Source organism: Neoarius graeffei, chromosome 9 (assembly GCF_027579695.1).
Source record: "Neoarius graeffei isolate fNeoGra1 chromosome 9, fNeoGra1.pri, whole genome shotgun sequence".
NCBI classification, from domain to species: domain Eukaryota; kingdom Metazoa; phylum Chordata; class Actinopteri; order Siluriformes; family Ariidae; genus Neoarius; species Neoarius graeffei.
The window spans coordinates 93,739,337-93,761,092 of NC_083577.1; the positions used below are offsets into that span (position 1 = coordinate 93,739,337).

The following is a 21,756-nucleotide window of genomic DNA, read 5'->3' on the forward strand; positions in this document are numbered from 1 at the left end:
GGATGGATTTCTGTGCATCTGATATCGGTCTTCTTTCACTTCTTTGTGATGAAATGAGGAGGAAACACCATCAAACCACTAAAACCTGCATGAGGAGGAAACGCTGCACGCTGCAGCTCACAGTGACGAATCATAAAGAGTCGTGCAGCCGCAACACCCCGAGCCCTGACTTCCTGCTTTAGAACATCCTCGTCTCTAAAACACCAGAGTGGGAGTTTGGGTGATGCTGAAGTGGTTTATTGACCTATTTACTCTGGAAGAAAAAAAAACAGCACAATCACCACAAGTTTTAGGAATTTTACTTTTATTTAAAATAAATAGCCACATATAAATAAACAACTCTCATCACACACACACACACACACACACACACACACACACATTCAAGACATTTACAGTTCAGCAAGCAAATCAGGGAAATCTATCCAAAATGACAACAGCAACAACAACTCTCTTTACAGTTCCACATAAAATGAAATCAAATTTAAAAAATAGTGTTTAATATTACTGTAAATGTTTTAACACTCAAGAAATCTTCTCAAGCCCAGCAGTGGAAACAACACTATTTTCAGAAGGAGAAATATTCATCATAAAGTGCATTATTCTGAAAAACAAAGGGGAAAAGAAAAGGAAAATAATTTAAAAAGAAGGTTCTGTCTGATTCACTGCAAGCCAAAGAGCCACGTTTTCTCAAAGTCAGTACAGCAGGGGAAAAAACCCACAAACAAACAAAAAAGGAATTGCTTTCCTCACCATGGGATTTGTTCAGAAAAAAGGCACAAGCATCACTGGTGAGAGGAAATCTTTAAAAAACCAAAACAATAACGTTAAAATAAATCAGAATAACACTGTTTCTGAGAATCGTGTTGATTTCAGCTTATAATTTTCAGTCACTGGATTTTGAACCCTGTTTCTCCAACTAAAAGAGACAGACGTGCAGTTTGGGGGACAAATAGTGCACACACACACACACACACACACACACACACACACAAATACCCTGTTTAAAATCTACTGTGAGCACCGAACTGCACCATCTTGTCAGAAATATATTGCTACAGAATGTTTAAAAAGGAAAATAAAGCGTACATTAATGCAGACATGATCACTGGGACCTTCAGGGGAGTCTGCACTTTCTCACAGAAACATTACTTTTCTGTCTGCACTGCTGTTCCATCAGAGAACAACAAAAAAAATCACAATTTGTGAAAAAAAAAAAAAACCATAATAATAAAATAAAGGATTGTTTCAGTAACTTCCTGGATTGTTTTCAATTTATTTAACACTGAGTATAAATAAACACTTTGTGGATGTTAAAAATAAAAGGTGTTTATAGACAGTTGGGGAACATTTAGCTTAGGGCTGGGCGATATGATACTATCACAGCGATATCTCGATAAATGATGTCGCAATATACTTTTTACTGAGACTGAAAGCAGATGTGAACTTTATCTCAGTTGTAAATATTTTAGTTTATTTTTCTGCAAATGAAAGTGTTATTTGTTAAATATAAAAACATAAATATATTATAATTTTATTTAATAATAAATAAATAAATTAATTAAATATTAAGAAAATCACCCAGCCCTAATTTATGGAGCCACTCAAAAACAATTTAAATGTCAGAAAAAATTAAGAGATAAATTTACTTCTTAGGAAGTCGAATGTCTGAAAATCACACAAACAAAATTTGTTAAAAAAATGTTTATAAAAAAAAAAAAAAAACACCCAGACAGCTGTTCACGCTAATCATGAACTAAGTTTAAAGTCTTTACCGCACCATATGGTGCAGTAGGCGGCGCTGATCTGTTCCTGTAGCCCTCGGCCTCTCGCCGATTACATAGCTAGGGTTACGGGGGGGGGGGATCCTCTGGTAACCACGAGAGTTTGTGAAAAAAACTAATCACGAACACCACTCTAACTTTGTTTTAAAGAATCTGACGGACTTATCCTGACAAAAAGGTAAGAGAAACAAACAAACAAAAAAAGATTGTGCATGGAGTACCAGCTTCTCAACCTGGTACTACAGGTACTATCGGTACTACGAGTAAAGTAGAGGTACTACAAGTGTTGCAGGTACTACAGCTGAGCGTGAAATATTGCACTAATCCCGTAAGCTTTGTTCTGGGAGAACCTCGCTGCAGTGCGGAGGAAGAGGAGGAAGAGGTAGTGATACGACAGAGGCGGAGCTGTGCCTTTTCTTTTTTATCCTCATTTCTCAGGAGCAGGACTGAGCAGGAGTCACAGCAGCTCCTTGTGTGTTTAATATGACGAGAATCTAAACATGTCGCGGTGCTGAGCAGTGGAGCAGGAGGTCATCAGGCTTTCTCCCATTTTATTAACAATCAACAGGCTGGTGCATCATGATTCTCTGGCGCTCAAAATTAAATTTACCATGTTTTCTTTAATGGAAACCTGTGTGTGTGTGTGTGTGTGTGTGTGAGTGAACACTTTATTTTAATGTAATATCTGGTTATTTTGAATGATCTCATCATTTTGATTTATAAATACATTAGTTTAAGATATTTTAACTTAGCTCATTATTTCAAGTTCTCGTTACTTTGACCTAAATCATTACTTCCAGTCGAACTCTTATTGCAACTGAACATCTGATAATTTTGATTTAATACCTTGAAATAATGTGTTACTCTCTCATTATTTCAATTTAATAATCTCATTCTCATCTCATCTCATTATCTGTAGCCGCTTTATCCTGTTCTACAGGGTCGCAGGCGAGCTGGAGCCTATCCCAGCTGACTACGGGCGAAAGGCAGGGTTCACCCTGGACAAGTCGCCAGGTCATCACAGGGCTCAATTTAATAATATTCAATAAATTACTCATTGATAAATAGTTAACATCCCAAAATCTATCAGTAAAAAAACAAGATATTTATTCAAAATAATGAGATATTTAGTCAAAATAACAGAACCTGCAGTTTATAAATGTTAAAATATTTAAATTGACAGTACCAACTACACTCACCCAAGTGTTTTACATAACGACTCATAATAATAATAATAATAATAATACGTTGTAATGATTATGTAACGGATCGATGTATTGGAGAAAAAAATGTGATAAAAATCAAGATGCATCAAGTTGATGGTGTTGAGTTTCTCATCCCTGTCTCTTATTGTATTTATGCATATGTTTAAATTAATAAAGTACCGTGAATGGCCCTCGGCTCCGCTCCTAAAGCAGCTTTTGTTCAGCTGTTCTGTGCCGAGTGCTGCGGTTTCCTCAATTACAAACCCCGCATACTGCATTTCAATTTGAACAATGTAAAAAAAAAGGTTAAAAGAAACTTTGGTCTTCTACAGTGAAGTGAGAAAAGTTACAGCAACCAAAGGGGGAAAAAAAGTAATAATAAAATCCATCCATGTGAGGAAGACCGTCCTATTGTTCATACATCATCTGTAAGAATGAATAAATTTACCAGTGTGACGAGATTATTTTAAAACATAGACATCTGTCCTGTGTGTACGTGTGTGTTATTGCTTTCTCAGGCTGGGGGACGAGTGTGACGTCTGTAAAGTTTGATTATTGCTTCTTTGTCTTCTTGTGAATTCCTGCTCTCTCTCACACACACACACACACACTTCGGACATGAAGTGTTCTCATCCTGCGAGTCAGTGTTGCTCCACTCCAGATCAGGAAACACTTCCCCGTCACTATTTGACCATCACACAGCTGTTGAGCTGCTCCTGGAGCTCGGGGGTGTCGGGGCTCCCACTGACCCCCCGGCTCCAGCCCACCTGCTGCGGTAAGAGCGACAGCTGTCCCTGGGTGTAGCTCTGTGGCTGAGGATGAGGATGTGCTTGGAAGTGCGGCTGCTGGCTGATGTGCAGTCGGGCTTCCAGCAGGTGAGCCGCGGACACCACCGGGGACAGGGACGAGTACGAGGAAGAAGAGTCCACACTCTGCTGCCACAGATGGTGCTGAAGAGGAGCAGAGCTCTGATGGCATGCAGGAATCAGCTGGGTCTGGGGAGCCTGGGCTGGAAGGTTGGAGAATAAAGCAGCTGGAGCAAACAGGCTGTTGGAGGGAGGTGAAGAGGAAGAGGAGGAAGAACAGGAAGAGGAGGAAGAACAGGAAGAGGAAGGCAGCTGGTAGAACACAGCACTCTGCTGCTGGGGCTGGTGCTGGATTTGTAGCATTCTAAAAAAAAAAAAAAACACAGCAAGGTTATTTAAACCTTTTCATGCCTAAAGTATTTAATTTAATTAAAAAAACATTTTGATTCTTTAGACTCAACAGTCTGTGTTTAGAAATAAACATTCAGGTTAACATAGTTAATAATTTCACATCTTAAAATGGAGAGAATTTACATACTTTAGGACTGATGCATCATGCAGCTAATTCTTAAGATAAAATCTGCAGTTTTAAATATGCACTTAATGTAATTTTGTTTTTTTTAGATATAGCAGGGATGTGCTGGATTGTGAATGGTGAATAGTTTAGAGAGAATTTTTAAATGATGCAATCTTATATTTTCTTTAAAACAACCTTGAAATAAATGTTTGTAGGCTTTAATATATTAAATTCTGTTTTTTAATTGTTATTTTTAAAATAATCCACGACTCTTGAGGGCTGTACGAGTGGAGCATCTCACCTCTGCTGATGCAGCACCTCCTCCAGCATGCTGCGTCGCTCTCGAGGTCCTCCGGCACCCTGCAGGCCTGACAGGGGGCACAGGGTTGGCCCTAACGACCCCCTGCTTCCCCTGGAGCACGAGGCTGGAGGACACACCTGTCTCGCCAGGCCCTTGATCTTATTCAGGCCCAGGAGACCTTTGGTACGAGAGTTCTTCCTCAACTGCTGACGGAAGGCTTTCAGTCCTGCACACATCAGCGGATTCACCACACACACACACACACACACACACACACACACACACACACACACACACACAGAGCATTATTACAGACCTTCAGCTCATTTGCTAAAGTGCTGTGTTCATGAGTAGGAGGTTCATTTCATGTTTCTCCGTATTCAGACCGCAATAAAAACCTTCAGGTGGGCGTAATTACCCCATCCTCAGAAGATCATTAACTCTCTCTCTCTCTCACACACACACACACACACACACACACCTTGTGTGAGGGAGGTATCAGAAGCTCGGCGTCCTTCCTGGAAGCTGGCTGCATGGAGACTGCCCTGGTTCTGCAGGATTCGGTTGGAGGACAGAGCCAGAGGGGCTCCGACTGGCCCCGATGTCCCGGGTCCAAACCCGGACGCCATCAGTGCCGAGAGATCTCCTACTGCGGCGGTGGAAAGGGGTGGAGTTGGATTGGACGATGACTTCAGACAGCTGTCTGATGAAGCTCCGTCTGATGGACTGATCACAATACCTGAGAGAAAGAGAGGTCACATATCGTTTATCAGAAGGCAAATCCAAATCCACACAGATTTATTTTTTCAAGTTTTACAGTTTCGTGTTACTCACAGGGAGGGTTGCAGAGATGGAAGCGGGTGGAGACTTCGGCGAGGGTGTGTCTACGTGAAGCGGTGTTTAGGAAGAGCGTGGGTGGGGCTTGTAGCACTCCGTCCTCCTCTTCCAGGTCTCCGGGACGCACCTCTTCATTGATGGTGGTCTCCAGGAGACTGTTGGGAGAGATGGAGCGATTCCAGAGGAGCCCGCTGAGACTGGCCTCCACTGGACACACCACCCGCTGGGGGAACACAAGAGGGTGTTAACAGCACGCTGAGAGAATGAAAGCTCTGTACTGAGCACAGAGGAAAACAGTCCTCACCTGAAACAGACCTCCCTGGTCCCACTCCATCTGTGAGTGCACCGCTGTGCTCATTGCCGTGGCGATGGGCAAAGCTGGGCAGAAGCTGTCGGATGACTCCACCATCACCTTGAGGACGAGAGGGGGGCGGAGGAAGAGCGGAGTGAGCCGGAGGGATGTAATGTCACACCAGGAGGAGGAAGTGAGAGGGACTGTGAGGAGACACTGACCTCTGGGCTGGACGGCGAGTCAGACGTGCTCCTGCCCCTTTGGGTCCAAGCGCCGCCGCACTGCCGGGTCAGTTGCTGGCTCCGGTGCTCTTTAACCCGCTCCAGCAGCAGATAGTAGATGGCTGAGAAGTGATTGTAGCTGCTGCTCTGGAGAGACTGTGGAGGAACAGTGGAGGGACAGAAGCATGAGTGCCATCATGATTGGCAGGAAAATATACACCTCCCTGTTCTGACTGGTTGGATATCAAATCAACTCTAATGAGCAATAAAAACAGAATATATATATGATTTCCAATCACTTGCTTACCTGGTGTCCCTGCATCACCATCATATATTTCTGTTAAGATTTTGATTTTAGAGACTGATTTTAGAGACTGATTTTAGAGAAGACGCTGCGGAGTTTATTGTCTCTTTGCCAGAAGGGAAATGTATTTAAAGTCCTGGCGAAAGGCTAGGATAAACACCAGGTTTCCACCATCACCAAAGTGACAAAACTGACAAGTCGAATCTCTCAGAGATGCTGAGTAAGCTCTACTCCTGACCCCTGATCCCAGAGCTGCCATAATCTAAAGCAATGACTCACAGTCTCAGAGAACACTCCATAACATGCCATAATTCTCAGTAAAGTGAAACTCAGTTCATCAGATTTATTGTCTCTCACCTCCACAGTCCTCTGGCGGTCGATGCCCAGCGTGTGCATGATGCTCAGGACGGGCTCGCTGTAGTCCCCCAGGTTAGAGTTGTAGTCGGTGAGGGAGTGTGAGAGCGTCTGGTGGGGCGCATTGGGGTCGGCTAACATCCAGCGGTGCTGCTTGATCTGAGCGATGCTGATCCGCTTGGCTGGGTCCACCACCAGCATCTTCCGGATCAGATTCTCACAGTCTGTGACAGAGGGACAGAGAGAGGGGTGGGGCTTTTAAATGGCATCATAATGCATACCTGGTTTGTTCTGGATTCTGATTGGTCAGAAGGTTTATAATAATGTGCTCGCTCGGATAACGTTATGGTTACTATAGTAACAGATCATCGCCATATCCATAACTTGTGCATAGCGTAATGTGAAGAGGAATAAAACACTGCTGTTATTAAAGAAGAATAGGATAAGAGAATAGTGTTGATTTTTTTTCCTGTACCCGCACAACGCCCAGTGTGTAACCCGTTACCTTCTGACATGAAGAAGGGTATTCTGAAGCGTCCTTCCGTCACTCTCTGTCTCAGCACTGGCAGGCTTTCTCCATCGAATGGCAGCGAGCCACACACCAACACGTACAGCACTACACCCAGACTCTACACACACACACAAACACAATTTAGCACATGGTTCTATAATTTATCCAGAATCACCTCTCCACTAGAGAGTGCAGGAGACTATAGGACACATACCCAAATGTCCAGCTGTGGTCCTTCGTACTCTTTTCCCTCGAAGACCTCAGGTGCGGCATACGGTGGGCTGCCACACCACGTGGACAGAGGCTCTCCAGCATTGTAGAAGTTTCCAAACCCAAAGTCTGATCGAGAGAGAGAGAGAGAGAGAGATCATATGACGGTTCTGTCAGCTGCGCTTCAGTCCTAGCTCGGGGTGTGTGTGTGTGTGTGTGTGTTATATAAACAAGCCGAAACTGAATGATGTGTGTTTACGCAAAAAATAAGCCTCTTCTTTGAGCACAGCTTACTGGGCTGATGTAATACGGTTTTATATCCGACCCTGTTTCTGTTTCCTTTTGATGAATCGGGAACATTCCCATCCTGCTCCACCGGTGTGTCGACTCTCATGGTGTCATGCATACTGATTCGTCAGCGACATCCGTGTGGCGCGAGAGAAATTAACTGATCATCAGTCTACTATATCTTTAATCTTTACACACAAAAGCAACTACAATTTTTGATTAAAGATATATTTTTGTGCCAGACTTGAACAGTTTTATTTCAAGTAGCCCTTTAAAAACACATTGGAAGTTGTTGTTGTTGTTGTTGTTTTTTAATATTTAAAGGTATGATTTCAGTTTTATCCCTACACATGCATTTACTTTTTCCTACAATTGACTTTTTAACCATTTTTAAACAATTTATGCATGACAACCAGTAAATAAAAATGACTGATACAGAGAACTAGTTCAACATCTAGCTAAAATGGTGTCCTGGAGGGTTCTTCCCGTCTGACGTAGTCATGTTATGGTCGTGGCTCTCCTCACCTGCGAGTTTGATGTTCATGTTGGCGTCCAGCAGCAGGTTCTCGGTCTTGAGGTCTCGATGGACGATGTGGTGGCGGTGGCAGTAGTCGACAGCTGTGAGGATCTGCCAGAACTTCATTCTTGCCTCGGCTTCGCTCATGCGTCCGTTAGATGTCAGATAGTCTGCAGAGGAAAAGGAGGAGGAAGGATGAGGTTGAGGGTCAGGTCAAGGAACGCACGATCGCTCCAGTTAGGGTGTGGATCAGTTCTGAGTGGCTGTGAGAGATCAATCTTTCTATCTCTCTCTCATGGCAGTACACTCTGTCATCCCAGGTGAGCGTGTGTGTGTGTGTGTGTGTTAGTTACATAAAAGCCTAAAAAACCCACACCTGTTCCACCACCACCTGGTGCTCTTTTCCTCTCCTCTAACCCGTCATGTCTGACTCATCAGCCTGAAACAGTAGTGGATCAGTCACTTTGTACTCACCGAACATCTCGCCGTTTTTTGCGTACTCCGTTACGATATACAGCATGTCTTTGGTCTCCATGACCTGCAAAGACACACACACACACACACACACACACGGTGAGATCAGAAAGGTGCTGCCGGGTTTAAGCAGCCTAATAAATCTCCTTTTCCAGCCTTATTAAACTTTAATGGTGGCATTAGTAGGGCTTGTGAAGAGAGCTTAGACTGATAGCCCCCCCCCCCGACACACACACAGTTCTTATTGATGTGATGTCCTGCTTTCCCATGATAAGCACCAGCACATGGAGCTGCTTCCTGAACGTCCCTTATGTACACTCACGCAGAGAAACACACCACAACTTTCTGATAGAGTCACTGAACACTACGTGTCCCCTCCCACACACACACACGCACGCAGTGCTGCAAAAACACCAGAGTACACTGACTAACACATTTATATATACACATTTCCGTATGTACTGTATTATCTGTGTCCCATTATTTATGGACACTTTGCGATGGCTCTGGTTTTATAGTTTGTTATAATGCTATAAAGTGAATTTGTAGGTCTATGCACATGATTAAACTAAAATCTGGCCTGAGCTGCATGAAATCTCATTTGGAGTTTGCCAGAAGGTTCTCTAGTTCGCTTGTCTGGCACGGTGGCGGTAGCATCATGTTACCCTTATGTTATGTTCTGACTAAATATAAATACTGTACAGCCAGAATGGATCAGAGAAACAGGAAGAATGATTCTGTTTAAAAGTAGTGAAAGGGTCCACGGCTCGGGCAATACAACAATGTAATGTTATTTCACAATACACATTTTAAAAGATATCACAGGTACACGATGTTTTGTTTCCAAACTCTGATTGGACACGGCTGATTTAGTGTTGGGAGGATCGCTGGGGTTTCAAAACTGATTTGCCAGAAGTGTGTGAGCACGCTAAAATGTGAAAATGTATTTTTAGGTTGGAGCATGTTGTCTGTTCAGTTTGTCTTTCTTTCGTCACCATGTGAGAGAATCCAAGAAAGAAGAAAAGTAAGACCAGTAAACGAGTCTCAGCTTGTGTATTACGCTTCACGAGCAGCTGAACGTCAAACTTCACCTCAGAACACTGTGACTGTTCCTGGGAAAGCCTGAAGGAATGCAAGGGGAGGATGTTGCACAATGGGTTCGACTCTTGTGATGTCCGCGCGCACGCACATAGAATTCCGGGAGTGTGATATGGTAATGATGTGTCCATTCGGGAAACTTGCCATGGGATAAACTTCTATGCCATGAGAGAGCTTTCTGTGTTACTTAATGATGTCAAAGCTCACAACACACACACAGCTGTTCCGCTCTCCCGGTGTGTGACAGATCGGCCTGTTGTCACACCTACAGCACAGAACAGAGGAGTGTGTAAAGCGGCGTTTATCAGCAGGGGCTCTGTGTGTTTTATCCTCACGGCCTTTAAATAAACTCGGGAAGAGCTGCAGCTATGAAAGGAGAATGCAGGCATGAGAGACGTGACCTCCTGATGTCCTGGCTTCTTATGGGGGATGGGAATGTGAGAACCATCTCACACACACACACGGTGTCTGTCTCTCATGGCTTTTTAAACACTGTAAACCGAGCAGGATAAATGCTGTTCTGACACGCTGCTGCTCTCACTGCTGCTCATTCGTTTTCTTTACACACGACACAAAGCCTCGATTTCAGCAACAGTTCCAGATTTTCTCACTTCTATGCAAATGAGCTCTGATGCTGTGAAATGATTGGTTTGAATGATTCTTCGTCCCAGTCCTGCATCGCGTGTGAGCCGAGCCTTCTTCACTTCCTCGCTCGCAACGTAACCCTGCCGTTAGTTCCCATTTACTGTTCAACACACAAGAAAAACTTAGGCAGACAGGCCACGCCCACAGCCAACACCAGTATGAAGGACACATGTAAATGGTCGCCTGAGAGTATTACTAAATATTTTTCTACCCCATGCTCCTATGTTCAGTTGTTCATTTTGGTACATGTTCAATAAAAGTACTTTTTATTTTTTTAAATACCATGAGACATTTTATGTATTGTGATATCATATTATATTGTATCATATCGTCACAACCCTAACTGGGATACAGTACAAGCTCTGTTCACAGAAATCCCCTTTATCCTCCTCCTGAGCCAGTTTTCCAGGGATTCAGTTCACTTTCTAGAACAACTTTATTCATCACACGCTTGTGAATTTCCTCTCTGCATTTAACCCATCTGAAGCAGTGAAAAGACACATGCACACACACGTGAGCAATGAGCACACACACACACACACACACACACACACACACACACCCAGAGCAGTGGGCAGCCATGCTAACAGCACCCAGGGAGCAGTTGGGAATTAGGTGCCTCGCTCAAGGGCACCTCAGCCCAAGGCTGTCCCATATTAACCTAACCTGCATGTCTTTGGACTGTGGGGGAAACCGGAGCACCCGGAGGAAACCAACGCAGACACGGGGAGAACATGCAAACTCCACATAGAAAGGCGCTCACCGACCGCTGGGCTCAAACCCAGGACCTTCTTGCTGTGAGGCGACTGTGAACCACTACACCGCTGTGCTGTTACAACATCGCTTTCAGAATCCAACCACAAATCTGCACCAAACTAAAGAACGCACCAGAGTGCAGGCTGGGAGTACTGAGGACAAAAACGTGCTGACAGAATGCATGCTGGCATCAGGCTCAGTGTGTGTGTGTGTGTGTGTGTGTGTGTGTGTGTGCTATGTACGTGCGTCAAAACCTGTTCTACCAGATAAAGACGCTTACACGACTTAAAGACTTACAGAGAGATCATTTCACGTGACTGAGCCGACACATTGTGCTTAACCAGGGCTAATTAATCTCTCTCTCACACTCACACAGCTGTAATCAAGTTTCAGAACAACAGTACAATATGAGCCAGCAGCTTGGCTTTACAGAATCACACATACAGAGACTCTCAGAAATAAAAAAGTACCAAAGTGCACCATGGAGTGTGGTACCATCAAGGGTACTTCAGGAACTTTGATACCTTTAATGTGTATCTGTTACCATCAGTGATCCTTTAGGTTCAGTTATTCACAGTCAATTATGTTTAAAGGTACACTGTATTCACACTGTCAGGTAAAACTCACACACACGCGCACACACATGCGCACACACACGCACACACACAGGGCTGAAGGGCAATATGACAATATAGCATCTGTATCTTTTATAATAAAGCCATCGTTGTACATGTTTAATATTTTAATTATGAGGAACTCTGGGTAAAAGCTGCTGATTTGATGCTAAAATTTTGGACTGAATCAATTTTTAAAATTGTAAAATGTAAAGACAATTCAGACAAAATTGAATTGCAAGTTGTTTTAATTTCATAATTTTCATTTTTAAAACTTATTTTCAGAATTAAATTAAAATTTATTTATTTATTTGTTTTCCAGGAAATTTATTTGTAAATCCTATTTATGATCACACATCATAGAAACATCTCCATGTATCATGATACCATATTTCTGTCATATCATCTCAGCCCTACGATTCTGAGAGTGAGATATTATTATTATTCATAAATGTGTCTATTTTGTTTATGTTGTGGAGGGATTTTTTTTACTAAAAAAAAAAATTCAACCGGCGGCACGGTGGTGTAGTGGTTAGCGCTGTCGCCTCACAGCAAGAAGGTCCTGGGTTCGAGCCCCGGGGCCGGCGAGGGCCTTTCTGTGTGGAGTTTGCATGTTCTCCCCGTGTCCGCGTGGGTTTCCTCCGGGTGCTCCGGTTTCCCCCACAGTCCAAAGACATGCAGGTTAGGTTAACTGGTGACTCTAAATTGAGCGTAGGTGTGAATGTGAGTGTGAATGGTTGTCTGTGTCTATGTGTCAGCCCTGTGATGACCTGGCGACTTGTCCAGGGTGAACCCCGCCTTTCACCCGTCGTCAGCTGGGATAGGCTCCAGCTCGCCTGCGACCCTGTAGAACAGGATAAAGCGGCTAGAGATAATGAGATGAGAAAAAAACATTCAGATCCGAAAGGGTTAAAAAAAATGACCCAATCATCCCAAATCCCCAAAACTTAAAACTTTTTTTGATCTGAAATCACACCTTCTGAAAAATTCTCACTTTTTAATCGATTTTTCGCTGTGTTCCTCCTGAGGCCACCTGATGTGAGGGTGAAGTTGTTGGTGTTGGACCGGAGTCAGGGAGACACTCAGTGAACAGAGTTATATTAAGCACAAATACCTGGTAAAGCTTAATGATGTGCGGGTGATTCAGCAGCTTCATGATCTGCACCTCCCTGTAGATCTTCTCCAGATTGGACGAGTTCAGACGGGTCTTATCGATTATTTTAATGGCAACCTGTAAAAAAAAAAGGGGGGGGGGGGTGAATGCATTAATTAAATATTTCTACTAAAGTTAATAAAATGGAAATTAAACTCCCTGAAGAAAACCCCAGCGATGAATAAACTCCTCTGGCGTCTCGGGTTTATTCAGCCGCAGTGTGTGTGTGAGAGATGATTAGGCCATGGGGGAAGCCCTGGCCTAATGACTAGTGAAGCAGCTTTGGGAACAAAAGGTTGCCGGTTTGATTCCCAGGACCAGCAAGAATGGCTGAAGTGCCCTTGAGCAAGACACTGAACCCCCAACTGCTCCCCAGGCTGCTCTGGGTATGTTATATGTTGCTCTGGATAGGAGCGTCTGCTAAATGCCTGTAATGTGATGGTGGTGATAGAGATGATGATTACGATCATGACAGTGATGATGGTGTACCTGGGTTTTAGTCACTTTGTGCCTGGCCAGTTTAACCACAGCGAAGTTGCCCTTCCCCAGCGTGCGGATGATCTCGTAGAAGCCCACCTGCAGGGGTCGACCCTGGGCAGACACAGCCGCCGGACCTCCTGCACTCGCCTCTCGCATGATCACCATCACGATTACTGCGTGCAAGCAAGGACACCTCGGCTTCACTTCAGTTTCACGCCTGTGAGGAAGGAAGAGTGACGCTTAGAGTAACACTTTACACTCGAGAGACTTCAACACAAAGCAACGTACACAAATACATCTGCCTTCAACAATCACTCTAATAATAAAGGGAAAATTAATAACTTCTGTTTATATCCTCAGTCAGCTCAATATTGATGCATTAATGAACAGAAATAAACTTTTAACATTATAACACTAACACTGCATTAACAATGTTGATGTAAATTACAACACTTACATTTGTACATTAGTGTTTTTGTGTGTTTTTTACAGATTTCTTTATCATATGCTGTGTACAGGTATAAACCCATGGACATTATTATAACTCAGGAGGAATAAATCCACTAGAAAAAAACAATAATAAAACAATAGATTATTATTATTATTATTATATTTCAGTTGTACATAAAACAGTAAGGTTTACTATTCGGGTGTAAATGCAGTCATCAAGGAATATTCATAAATTAATTTAAAAACGTAAATAAATGTAATAAACAGGGAAATGCCTTTTTATATAGCAATAATAATAATAATAATAATAATAAAATAGTAATAACAAATAATAATGTAGTTATTTGATGTTAAATCCCACTGAACTACATTAGATCATTCTGTAAATAAATTCATTACTCAGACAGCAGGATGAAGTTTCTATAAATGCTGAAATGTCCTGTGTGTGTGTGAGATCCTAATAAGAATAAAGCGTATAAATGTATATCAGTGTGTGAAGTGTGTTAGTGTTACTTTAGTAAGGTGATTCTACTCACTGTCCTGCACTAATACAGTCCTCCTGTATGAATGTATAAGTGTGTGAAGTGTGTTAGTGAGTGTGTTGGTATTAATGTTAGTGTGTGGATTGGACTCTACTCACCGTGCTGCACAAGTAAAGTCCTCCTCCTGTATTCATGTATATTAGTGTGTCAGTGAGTGTGTTTAATGTCAGTGAGTGTGTTTAATGTCAGTGTCGGTGAGTGTGTTTAATGTCAGTGTCGGTGAGTGTGTCGGTGAGTGTGTTTAATGTCAGTGTTGGTGAGTTTGCTAGTGAGTGTGTGTTTAGTGTTAGTGAGTGTGTTTAGTGTTAGTGTGTGTTTAATGTCAGTGTCGGTGAGTGTGTTTAATGTCAGTGTCGGTGAGTTTGCTAGTGAGTGTGTTTAATGTTAGTGAGTGTGTGTGTTTAGTGTTAGTGTGTGTTTAATGTTAGTGTGTGTTTAGTGTTAGTGTGTGTTTAGTGTTAGTGAGTGTGTTTAGTGTTAGTGTGTGTTTAATGTTAGTGAGTGTGTGTGTTTAGTGTTAGTGTGTGTTTAATGTTAGTGTGTGTTTAATGTTAGTGTGTGTTTAGTGTTAGTGAGTGTGTTTAGTGTTAGTGTGTGTTTAATGTTAGTGTGTGTTTAGTGTTAGTGAGTGTGTTTAGTGTTAGTGTGTGTTTAATGTTAGTGTGTGTTTAGTGTTAGTGAGTGTGTTTAGTGTTAGTGTGTGTTTAATGTTAGTGAGTGTGTGTGTTTAGTGTTAGTGTGTGTTTAATGTTAGTGTGTGTTTAGTGTTAGTGAGTGTGTTTAGTGTTAGTGTGTGTTTAATGTTAGTGTGTGTTTAATGTTAGTGAGTGTTTAATGTTAGTGTGTGTTTAGTGTTAGTGAGTGTGTGTGTTTAGTGTTAGTGTGTGTTTAATGTTAGTGTGTGTTTAATGTTAGTGTGTGTTTAGTGTTAGTGAGTGTGTTTAGTGTTAGTGTGTGTTTAATGTTAGTGTGTGTTTAGTGTTAGTGAGTGTGTTTAGTGTTAGTGTGTGTTTAATGTTAGTGTGTGTTTAATGTTAGTGTGTGTTTAATGTTAGTGAGTGTTTAATGTTAGTGTGTGTTTAATGTTAGTGAGTGTGTGTGTAGTGTTAGTGTGTGTTTAATGTTAATGTTAGTGAGTGTGTGTGTTTGGTGTTAGTGTGTGTGTTTAGTGTGTGTGTTTAGTGTTAGTGAGTGGACTGTACTTTACTCACCGTGGCTGCACTAGTGAAGTCCTGCTGCCTCAGAGCCCAAAGCGGCGCGCGTGTCTCTCATTCCCCGGAGAGATGGAACCCCTCCCGCTGTTCAGGAACTCTCCTCCCGGTGTTCAGGAACTCTCCTCCCGGTGTTCAGGAACTCTCCTCCCGGTGTTCAGGAACTCTCCTCCCGCTGTTCAGGAACTCTCCTCCCGGTGTTCAGGAACTCTCCTCCCGGTGTTCAGGAACTCTCCTCCATCAGCCCGCTGGTGTTTATGTGAGTGTTTGTTTATTCGGTGTTAATCCGGGTCTCTCTCGCGCGCTCCTCCACACAGAGCCGTTAGAAAGGCGGGAAGCGCGCGCCTGTCAGCACAGTGACGCTCCTCTCTCGAGCTCGGCTCGCGCCGCTACTGCAAGCCGCGGCTTCTCTGATTGGACTCTGTGCCGTCGAGCCGAGCTCCGCCCCCTTTTCCCTCCCTCCCATATCCCCGTATCGAAATGGGAAGCTCGCCCCGCCCCATTAACGTCACACCAGCGTCAGCGCTCTGAGCTAGCGTGCGCGCCGTCCGAGTGTTGCCTGGCAACGTCGCGCCTCACAGAGCCGGCTGACGCGCGTGCTGATGGAGAGGTTGCTTTGGAGATCGAGGGCGATGACGTCGGTGCCCAGGGACGTTTTGTGACCACGTGACCCCTCTTTTGCTCTCTCTCTCTCTCTCTCTCTCTCTGGAATGGAGCTACGGAGAGCCACAGGGACCAAAAAGTCAGGAGTTTGGGTTTTATCGGAATGCACGGAAAGCGTTTAGAAATTTAAACCTCGTCACGTTTAAGGGGAAAGTTTATAAAATAATAAGATATAACAGATTTTCGGAGATCATATACACACCAGTGAAGATATAAATAGATGAACTGTTCTTATTTTTAATTACAATGAAATAATAATAATAATAATAATAATAATAATAATAATAATAATAATAATAATAATAATGAGCTTTTGTGCATTATTTGTTTGTTTAATCCAGAATGTAAACTTTTTCTAATTTATCAACACTGCTTTCTCACTTTTTATTTTTCTGTTCTGAATATTATCTCAAACAGACTGGAATGTACACACACGCGCACTGAACCCTATCTGATTCTTAGCTCCGTTTACACGCAGCTCTGCACAGCGGGTTTCCTTCACCTTCTCAGCGTCAAGGTTGTGAGGAATCCAGTGTGTGTGTGTGTGTGTGTGAGAGAGAGAGAGAGAGAGAGAGAGAGAGAGAGAGATGATGATGATGATGAGTCGATGCATTCTGCATGCTTGCCTGAGCACAAACATACACATTACTGCAGCGTGTTAATGAGCAGCCACACCCACACTGAGCTATGCACGGCCACACCCACACTGAGCTATGCACGGCCACACCCACACTGAGCTATGCACGGCATGTGTGTGTGCGTGCGCGCGCGCAACAGCAACGCACTGGCACGCTCACCCCTCCCATCCCCCACCTCTCTCTCTCTCTCTCTCTCTCTCTCTCACACACACACCTGCAGAAAGAAGCATCCGTCCTCAGCCGAGCTCCTCACCCACTGGTGCACTTTCCAGTAAATGCAGTGCAACACAATGCACCTTATCTATGAGCTCAGTGTGCTGGGTAATGAGAACTTTCCACAAATGCATGCAAAATCTAACACATAGTTGTGTAATATCATTGCAAAAAGTAATGCACGGACACTCCAGTGAAGATATCTGCTGCACATTACACTCGTGATAAACTAGAAGGTCGCTCAGTGGAGTGCAGACCTTCACCAAGCCACATATCCGGATGTGAATCAAAATCTAATCAATTGTTCTTTGGCCCACGGCTCATCTTTCCTCAGAATTTCATCAAAATACATTCACATCTTTTTGAGTTATGCTGGGAACAAACAAACAGAGGCAAAAACAAAACCGCCCCAACACAGATGGTGGAGGTAATCATATGACCTTCTGTGGCTCTGTTCCAGCGACCTATCTGCAGGTCATTTAACACCACCATGCTGCTCCTCAACAAATAATTCACACCTGGTGTGTGTGTGTGTGTGTGTGTGTGCGCGCAGTGACACCAGATCTGGGCTCTAACTCTGGACCAAGATTAAGAAAATACTCAACTGGTGCTTCAAATGTGCCTTTTCAGCATCTACGTAGTTCCAGGAGACTAGATTTACTCTGACATCTGCACAGATGGAGGAGAGAGAGGATGGATGCTTCACTCCAGTCTTGTCTGTCTTCTCTGACGTTCAGAGGTGGAAATGACTTAAACAGCAGTCAGGAAGTGGTTTTAAAGTGTGTATGTGGGCTGCAGCCCAGGGCTCTGGGGAAGATCAGGGGAATATACTGGGGAAACATAGTTCTTATATATGTGTATGTATTTTATTTTAATAGGTGACAGGAAGCCACAGGAGCATCACATAGCTCTGACCTTCATCATGGGGTCTCCCTGAAGATTAAGAGGACACGTGCCCACGCAATGGTGACAACACAAACCTCTCAACCCAAAGCACCTTCCTTTCTATACAAGTGATTTTTTTTAGAGTCAATTTTTTTTCTTAGTCATCTCTCATACAGAATGGAAGAAGACAAACAAACAAACAGGGGAGGGTATAAATGTCACAAAAACAACAACACAGGAGCAAGAAAAACAAAAATTATGTGAGTTAAAATGTGAAACATGAAAGTGCATTTCAGAATATATCTTTTTACAAGTTAATTTTTCCATGTGATTTCATTTTTCAGGTGATGTCAATTGCAATTTATCATGTAAAAATAAATTGAATGTAAAAATCACACAGGAAAATTAAGTACATCACATGAAAAAATAAATTAATTGTGGAAAAAAACACACCTGAAAATGAAGCTAAATTATTGTATGTAAAAATTACATATCAAAATTAGAGATGGTGTGATACAATTTCTTTTCTAATACCCATACTGAAACTGTATCAGCCAATACCAATTTGATGTTGTTTTCTTTAACCCTAGTAAACTTTAAAATGTTTTTATTTTTAACTGAAGCAGTTCAAGTTAAACTTTTTTTCATAAAAATCACTTACACTGCAAATATAATGAATACATTAAAGTATTAAGTATAACTATCATAAAATCAGGCCAAAAAAGAAAGTCACATATCTTTATATATTTCTACATTTTTTTCCAGGGCCAAAAATAAATTACTTTCCCAAATCCAATTTGCAATATCCAATTCAATTCACAAATAATTTTCATACATTTTGTCTAAATTTTTGCTGGTATCAGACCGATACTGGCACTGATGTGGGCTTTATAGATAATTGGAGCAGTTTTGACGGCAAGGCTGGCCTGTTAGAGGGGGCTAGAAAATGTTGTGGGAGTTAAGGGAACGGCCCTCTCCTGGCTCAGGTCTTATTTAATTGATCGCTATCAGTTTGTTGATGTAAATATGATTTTTCTAGACATACTGAGGTAAAGTTTGGTGTTTCACAAGGTTTCATCTTAGGCCCACTGCTGTTTTCTTTATATATGTTTCCTCTGGGTAATATTATTTGTAAGCATGATATTAGGAGAAAGCCATGGCCAAGAGGTTAAAGAAGTAGCTTTGGGACAAAAAGGTTGCTGGTTTGATTCCCTAGACTAGCAGGAATGGATGAAGTGTCCTTGAGCAAGGCACCTAACCCCCAATTGCTCCCTGGGTGGGGTGTGTCAGGATCCTGTTGTACATCGTTCTGGATAAGAGCATCTGCTAAATGCCTGTAATGTAATGTAATGCAATTAATTTCCACTGTTATGCTGATGACACACAGTCATATGTTTCTGCAAAACCTGATGAGAGACACCAGCTTAATAAAACTGAGGAATGTATAAAGGACATTAGACACTGGATGCTTATTAACTTCCTTCTGCTTAACTCTGACAAGACAGAAGTACTTGTACAAGGACCACACACAGCTAGAAGTAAGTTTTCTGATTACACAGTAACTCTGGATGGCCTTTCTGTTTCTTCACGTGCAGCAGTAAAAGACCTTGGGGTGATTATTGACTCCAGTCTTTTGTTTGAAAGTCATATCGATAACATTACCTGGATAGCTTTCTTTCATCTCAGAAATATTGCTAAAATAATAATGTCACTACATGATGCAGAAAAACTAGTTCATGCTTTTGTTACTTATAGGTTGGATTATTGTAATGGCTTACTGTCTGGATGTTCCAATAAGGGCATAAACAAGCTCCAGTTAGTTCAGAATGCATTACATTACATGGCATTTCACAGATGCTTTCATCCAGAGTGACGTACAATGATTGCAAACTTCAGGAACACAAAGTGCTGAACTTCTAGACAAGAAAGTTCTAGTGGCAACTGAACAAGTGACAGCAATACCTAGTGTAATATGCTGTTGAAGTACCAATACTCAAACAGCCAAGGAAACAAACCAACCATATAAAGTACAACTAAATAGAGAACTCAAAATGGCTAACCCCAGGCTAGACAGTACACAGCCTGAGTTGGTCTAGACTGAAATGCAGTTATACAGTGGGCAGGGAAGCAGGGGAGAGATGCAGCCTGAAGAGGTGAGTCTTCAGTCTGCACTTGAAGGTGGTCAGGGAGTCAGCAGTTCTGACATCAATGGGAAGGTCTTTCCACCAACAGGGAACAAGGACAGACAGTAGTCTTGAGCGGGCTGGGCAGGGAGTGGAGAGGAGAAGGGGTCAGGCAACCAGTAGTAGCGGAGTATAGGGATCTGGTTGGCGTGTAGGGGCGGAACAGACTTTGGAGGTATGCTGGCCCTAACCCCTTGATAGCCTGGTAAGCTAGCACCAATGTTTTAAACTTGATGCAAGCTGCAATAGGTAGCCAGTGCAGGTCAGCAAGCAGAGGGGTGACATGGAAAGAACGAGGCAGGTTGTAGACCAGGCAAGCTTCAGCATTCTGGATGAGCTGCAGGGGTTTGATGGCAGAAGCTGAAAGGCCAGCAAGGAGAGAGTTGCAATAGACCAGGCAGGAGAGGATCAGGTGGTAAGAAAAGGGTGGATCCTTTGGATGTTGTAGAGGAGGAATCTACATATCTGGCTCACTGTAGTGATGTTCGCTGAGGAGGAGAGTTTGTCATTGAACACGACCCCTAGGTTCTTCACACTGGGTGAAGGTGACCTAGAGATGTCCCCCATGGAGATGATAATGTTCAGGGGTGGAGAGGATGGAGCAGGAATGTAGATTACCTTTGTCTTGCCTGAGTTGAGCTTCAGGTGATGGTTGTCCATCCAGCTCTGGATGTCACACAGGCAAGCAGAGATCTGTGTGTCAGAAGGAGGAAAAGAGGGAAACAGTTGGGTGTCATCAGCATAGCAGTGGTAGGATAGACCATGAGCAGAGATAATTGGGCTGAGAGACTGGGTGTAGAGGGAGAAGAGAAGTGGACCAAGGACTGAACCTTGAGGTACACCGGTGGTAAGTGGATGTGGTGCTGATACAGAACCAGACCAGGTAACCTGGAAGAAGTGACCAGAGAGGTAGGACCAGTTTGGGGCTGTCCCACAGATCCCTAGAGCTAATAAGGATGACAGGAGGATGGAGTGATCCACAGTGTCAAATGCAGCAGAAAGATCAAGGAGAATCTGGACCGAGGAGAGGGAGGCAGCACGTGCTGCATGAAGTGTCTCACTGATGGAGAGAAGCCCAGTGTCAGTTGAATATCCAGCTCAGAAACTGGACTGGTGAAGATCTAGGAGGTTGTTCCATGATAGAAAAGAGGAGAGTTGGTTAGCAACAGCACATTCAAGCATCTTTGACAGGAAGGGGAGAAGAGAAACAGGGCTATAAATCTGGATGATAGAGGGGTCTAAGGTGGGTTTTTTTCAGCAAAGTGGTGATATGGGCCCATGTGAAACTGGAGGGAAAGTTTCTGGAGGAGAAGGAGGAATTGATGAGGGAGGTGATAAATGGGAAGATGTCAGGAGTGATGGTCTGGAGGAAAGATGAGGGGATACGGTCAAGGGCACAGGTGGTTGGATGGTGAGAGAGCAAGAGCTGGGAGACATCTGAAGTGGAAAGAGGGGGAAAAGCAGAGAGCAAGGGAGGGTTGGAGGGGTGGGAGGGTGAGGCAGGCATGGTGAAGGAGTTGTGGATGGCTATAATCTCTTCCTCAAAAAAGACCGCAAAGTCCTCTGCAGTGATGGAGGACTGAGGTGCAGCTGGTGGAGAGTTG

At 43.2% G+C, this 21,756-nt stretch overlaps 1 protein-coding gene across 1 annotated transcript; it reads right to left on the bottom strand.

Annotated features, from left to right (window-relative positions):
* Positions 1–287: 287 nt before the first annotated feature.
* Positions 288–15,978, bottom strand: LOC132892096 (serine/threonine-protein kinase SIK2-like). Its single transcript, XM_060930491.1, has 14 exons — positions 15,571–15,978; positions 13,377–13,584; positions 12,849–12,965; positions 8,622–8,685; positions 8,156–8,317; positions 7,347–7,471; positions 7,127–7,250; positions 6,625–6,845; positions 5,964–6,119; positions 5,755–5,862; positions 5,448–5,673; positions 5,095–5,352; positions 4,614–4,839; positions 288–4,159 (listed from the first exon to the last, which is right to left on the bottom strand). The coding sequence occupies exons 2-14, from the start codon at positions 13,530–13,532 to the stop codon at positions 3,673–3,675; spliced, it is 2,430 nt and encodes an 809-aa protein (XP_060786474.1). The 5' UTR covers positions 13,533–13,584; positions 15,571–15,978; the 3' UTR covers positions 288–3,672.
* Between the last annotated feature and the right edge of the window lie 5,778 nt (positions 15,979–21,756).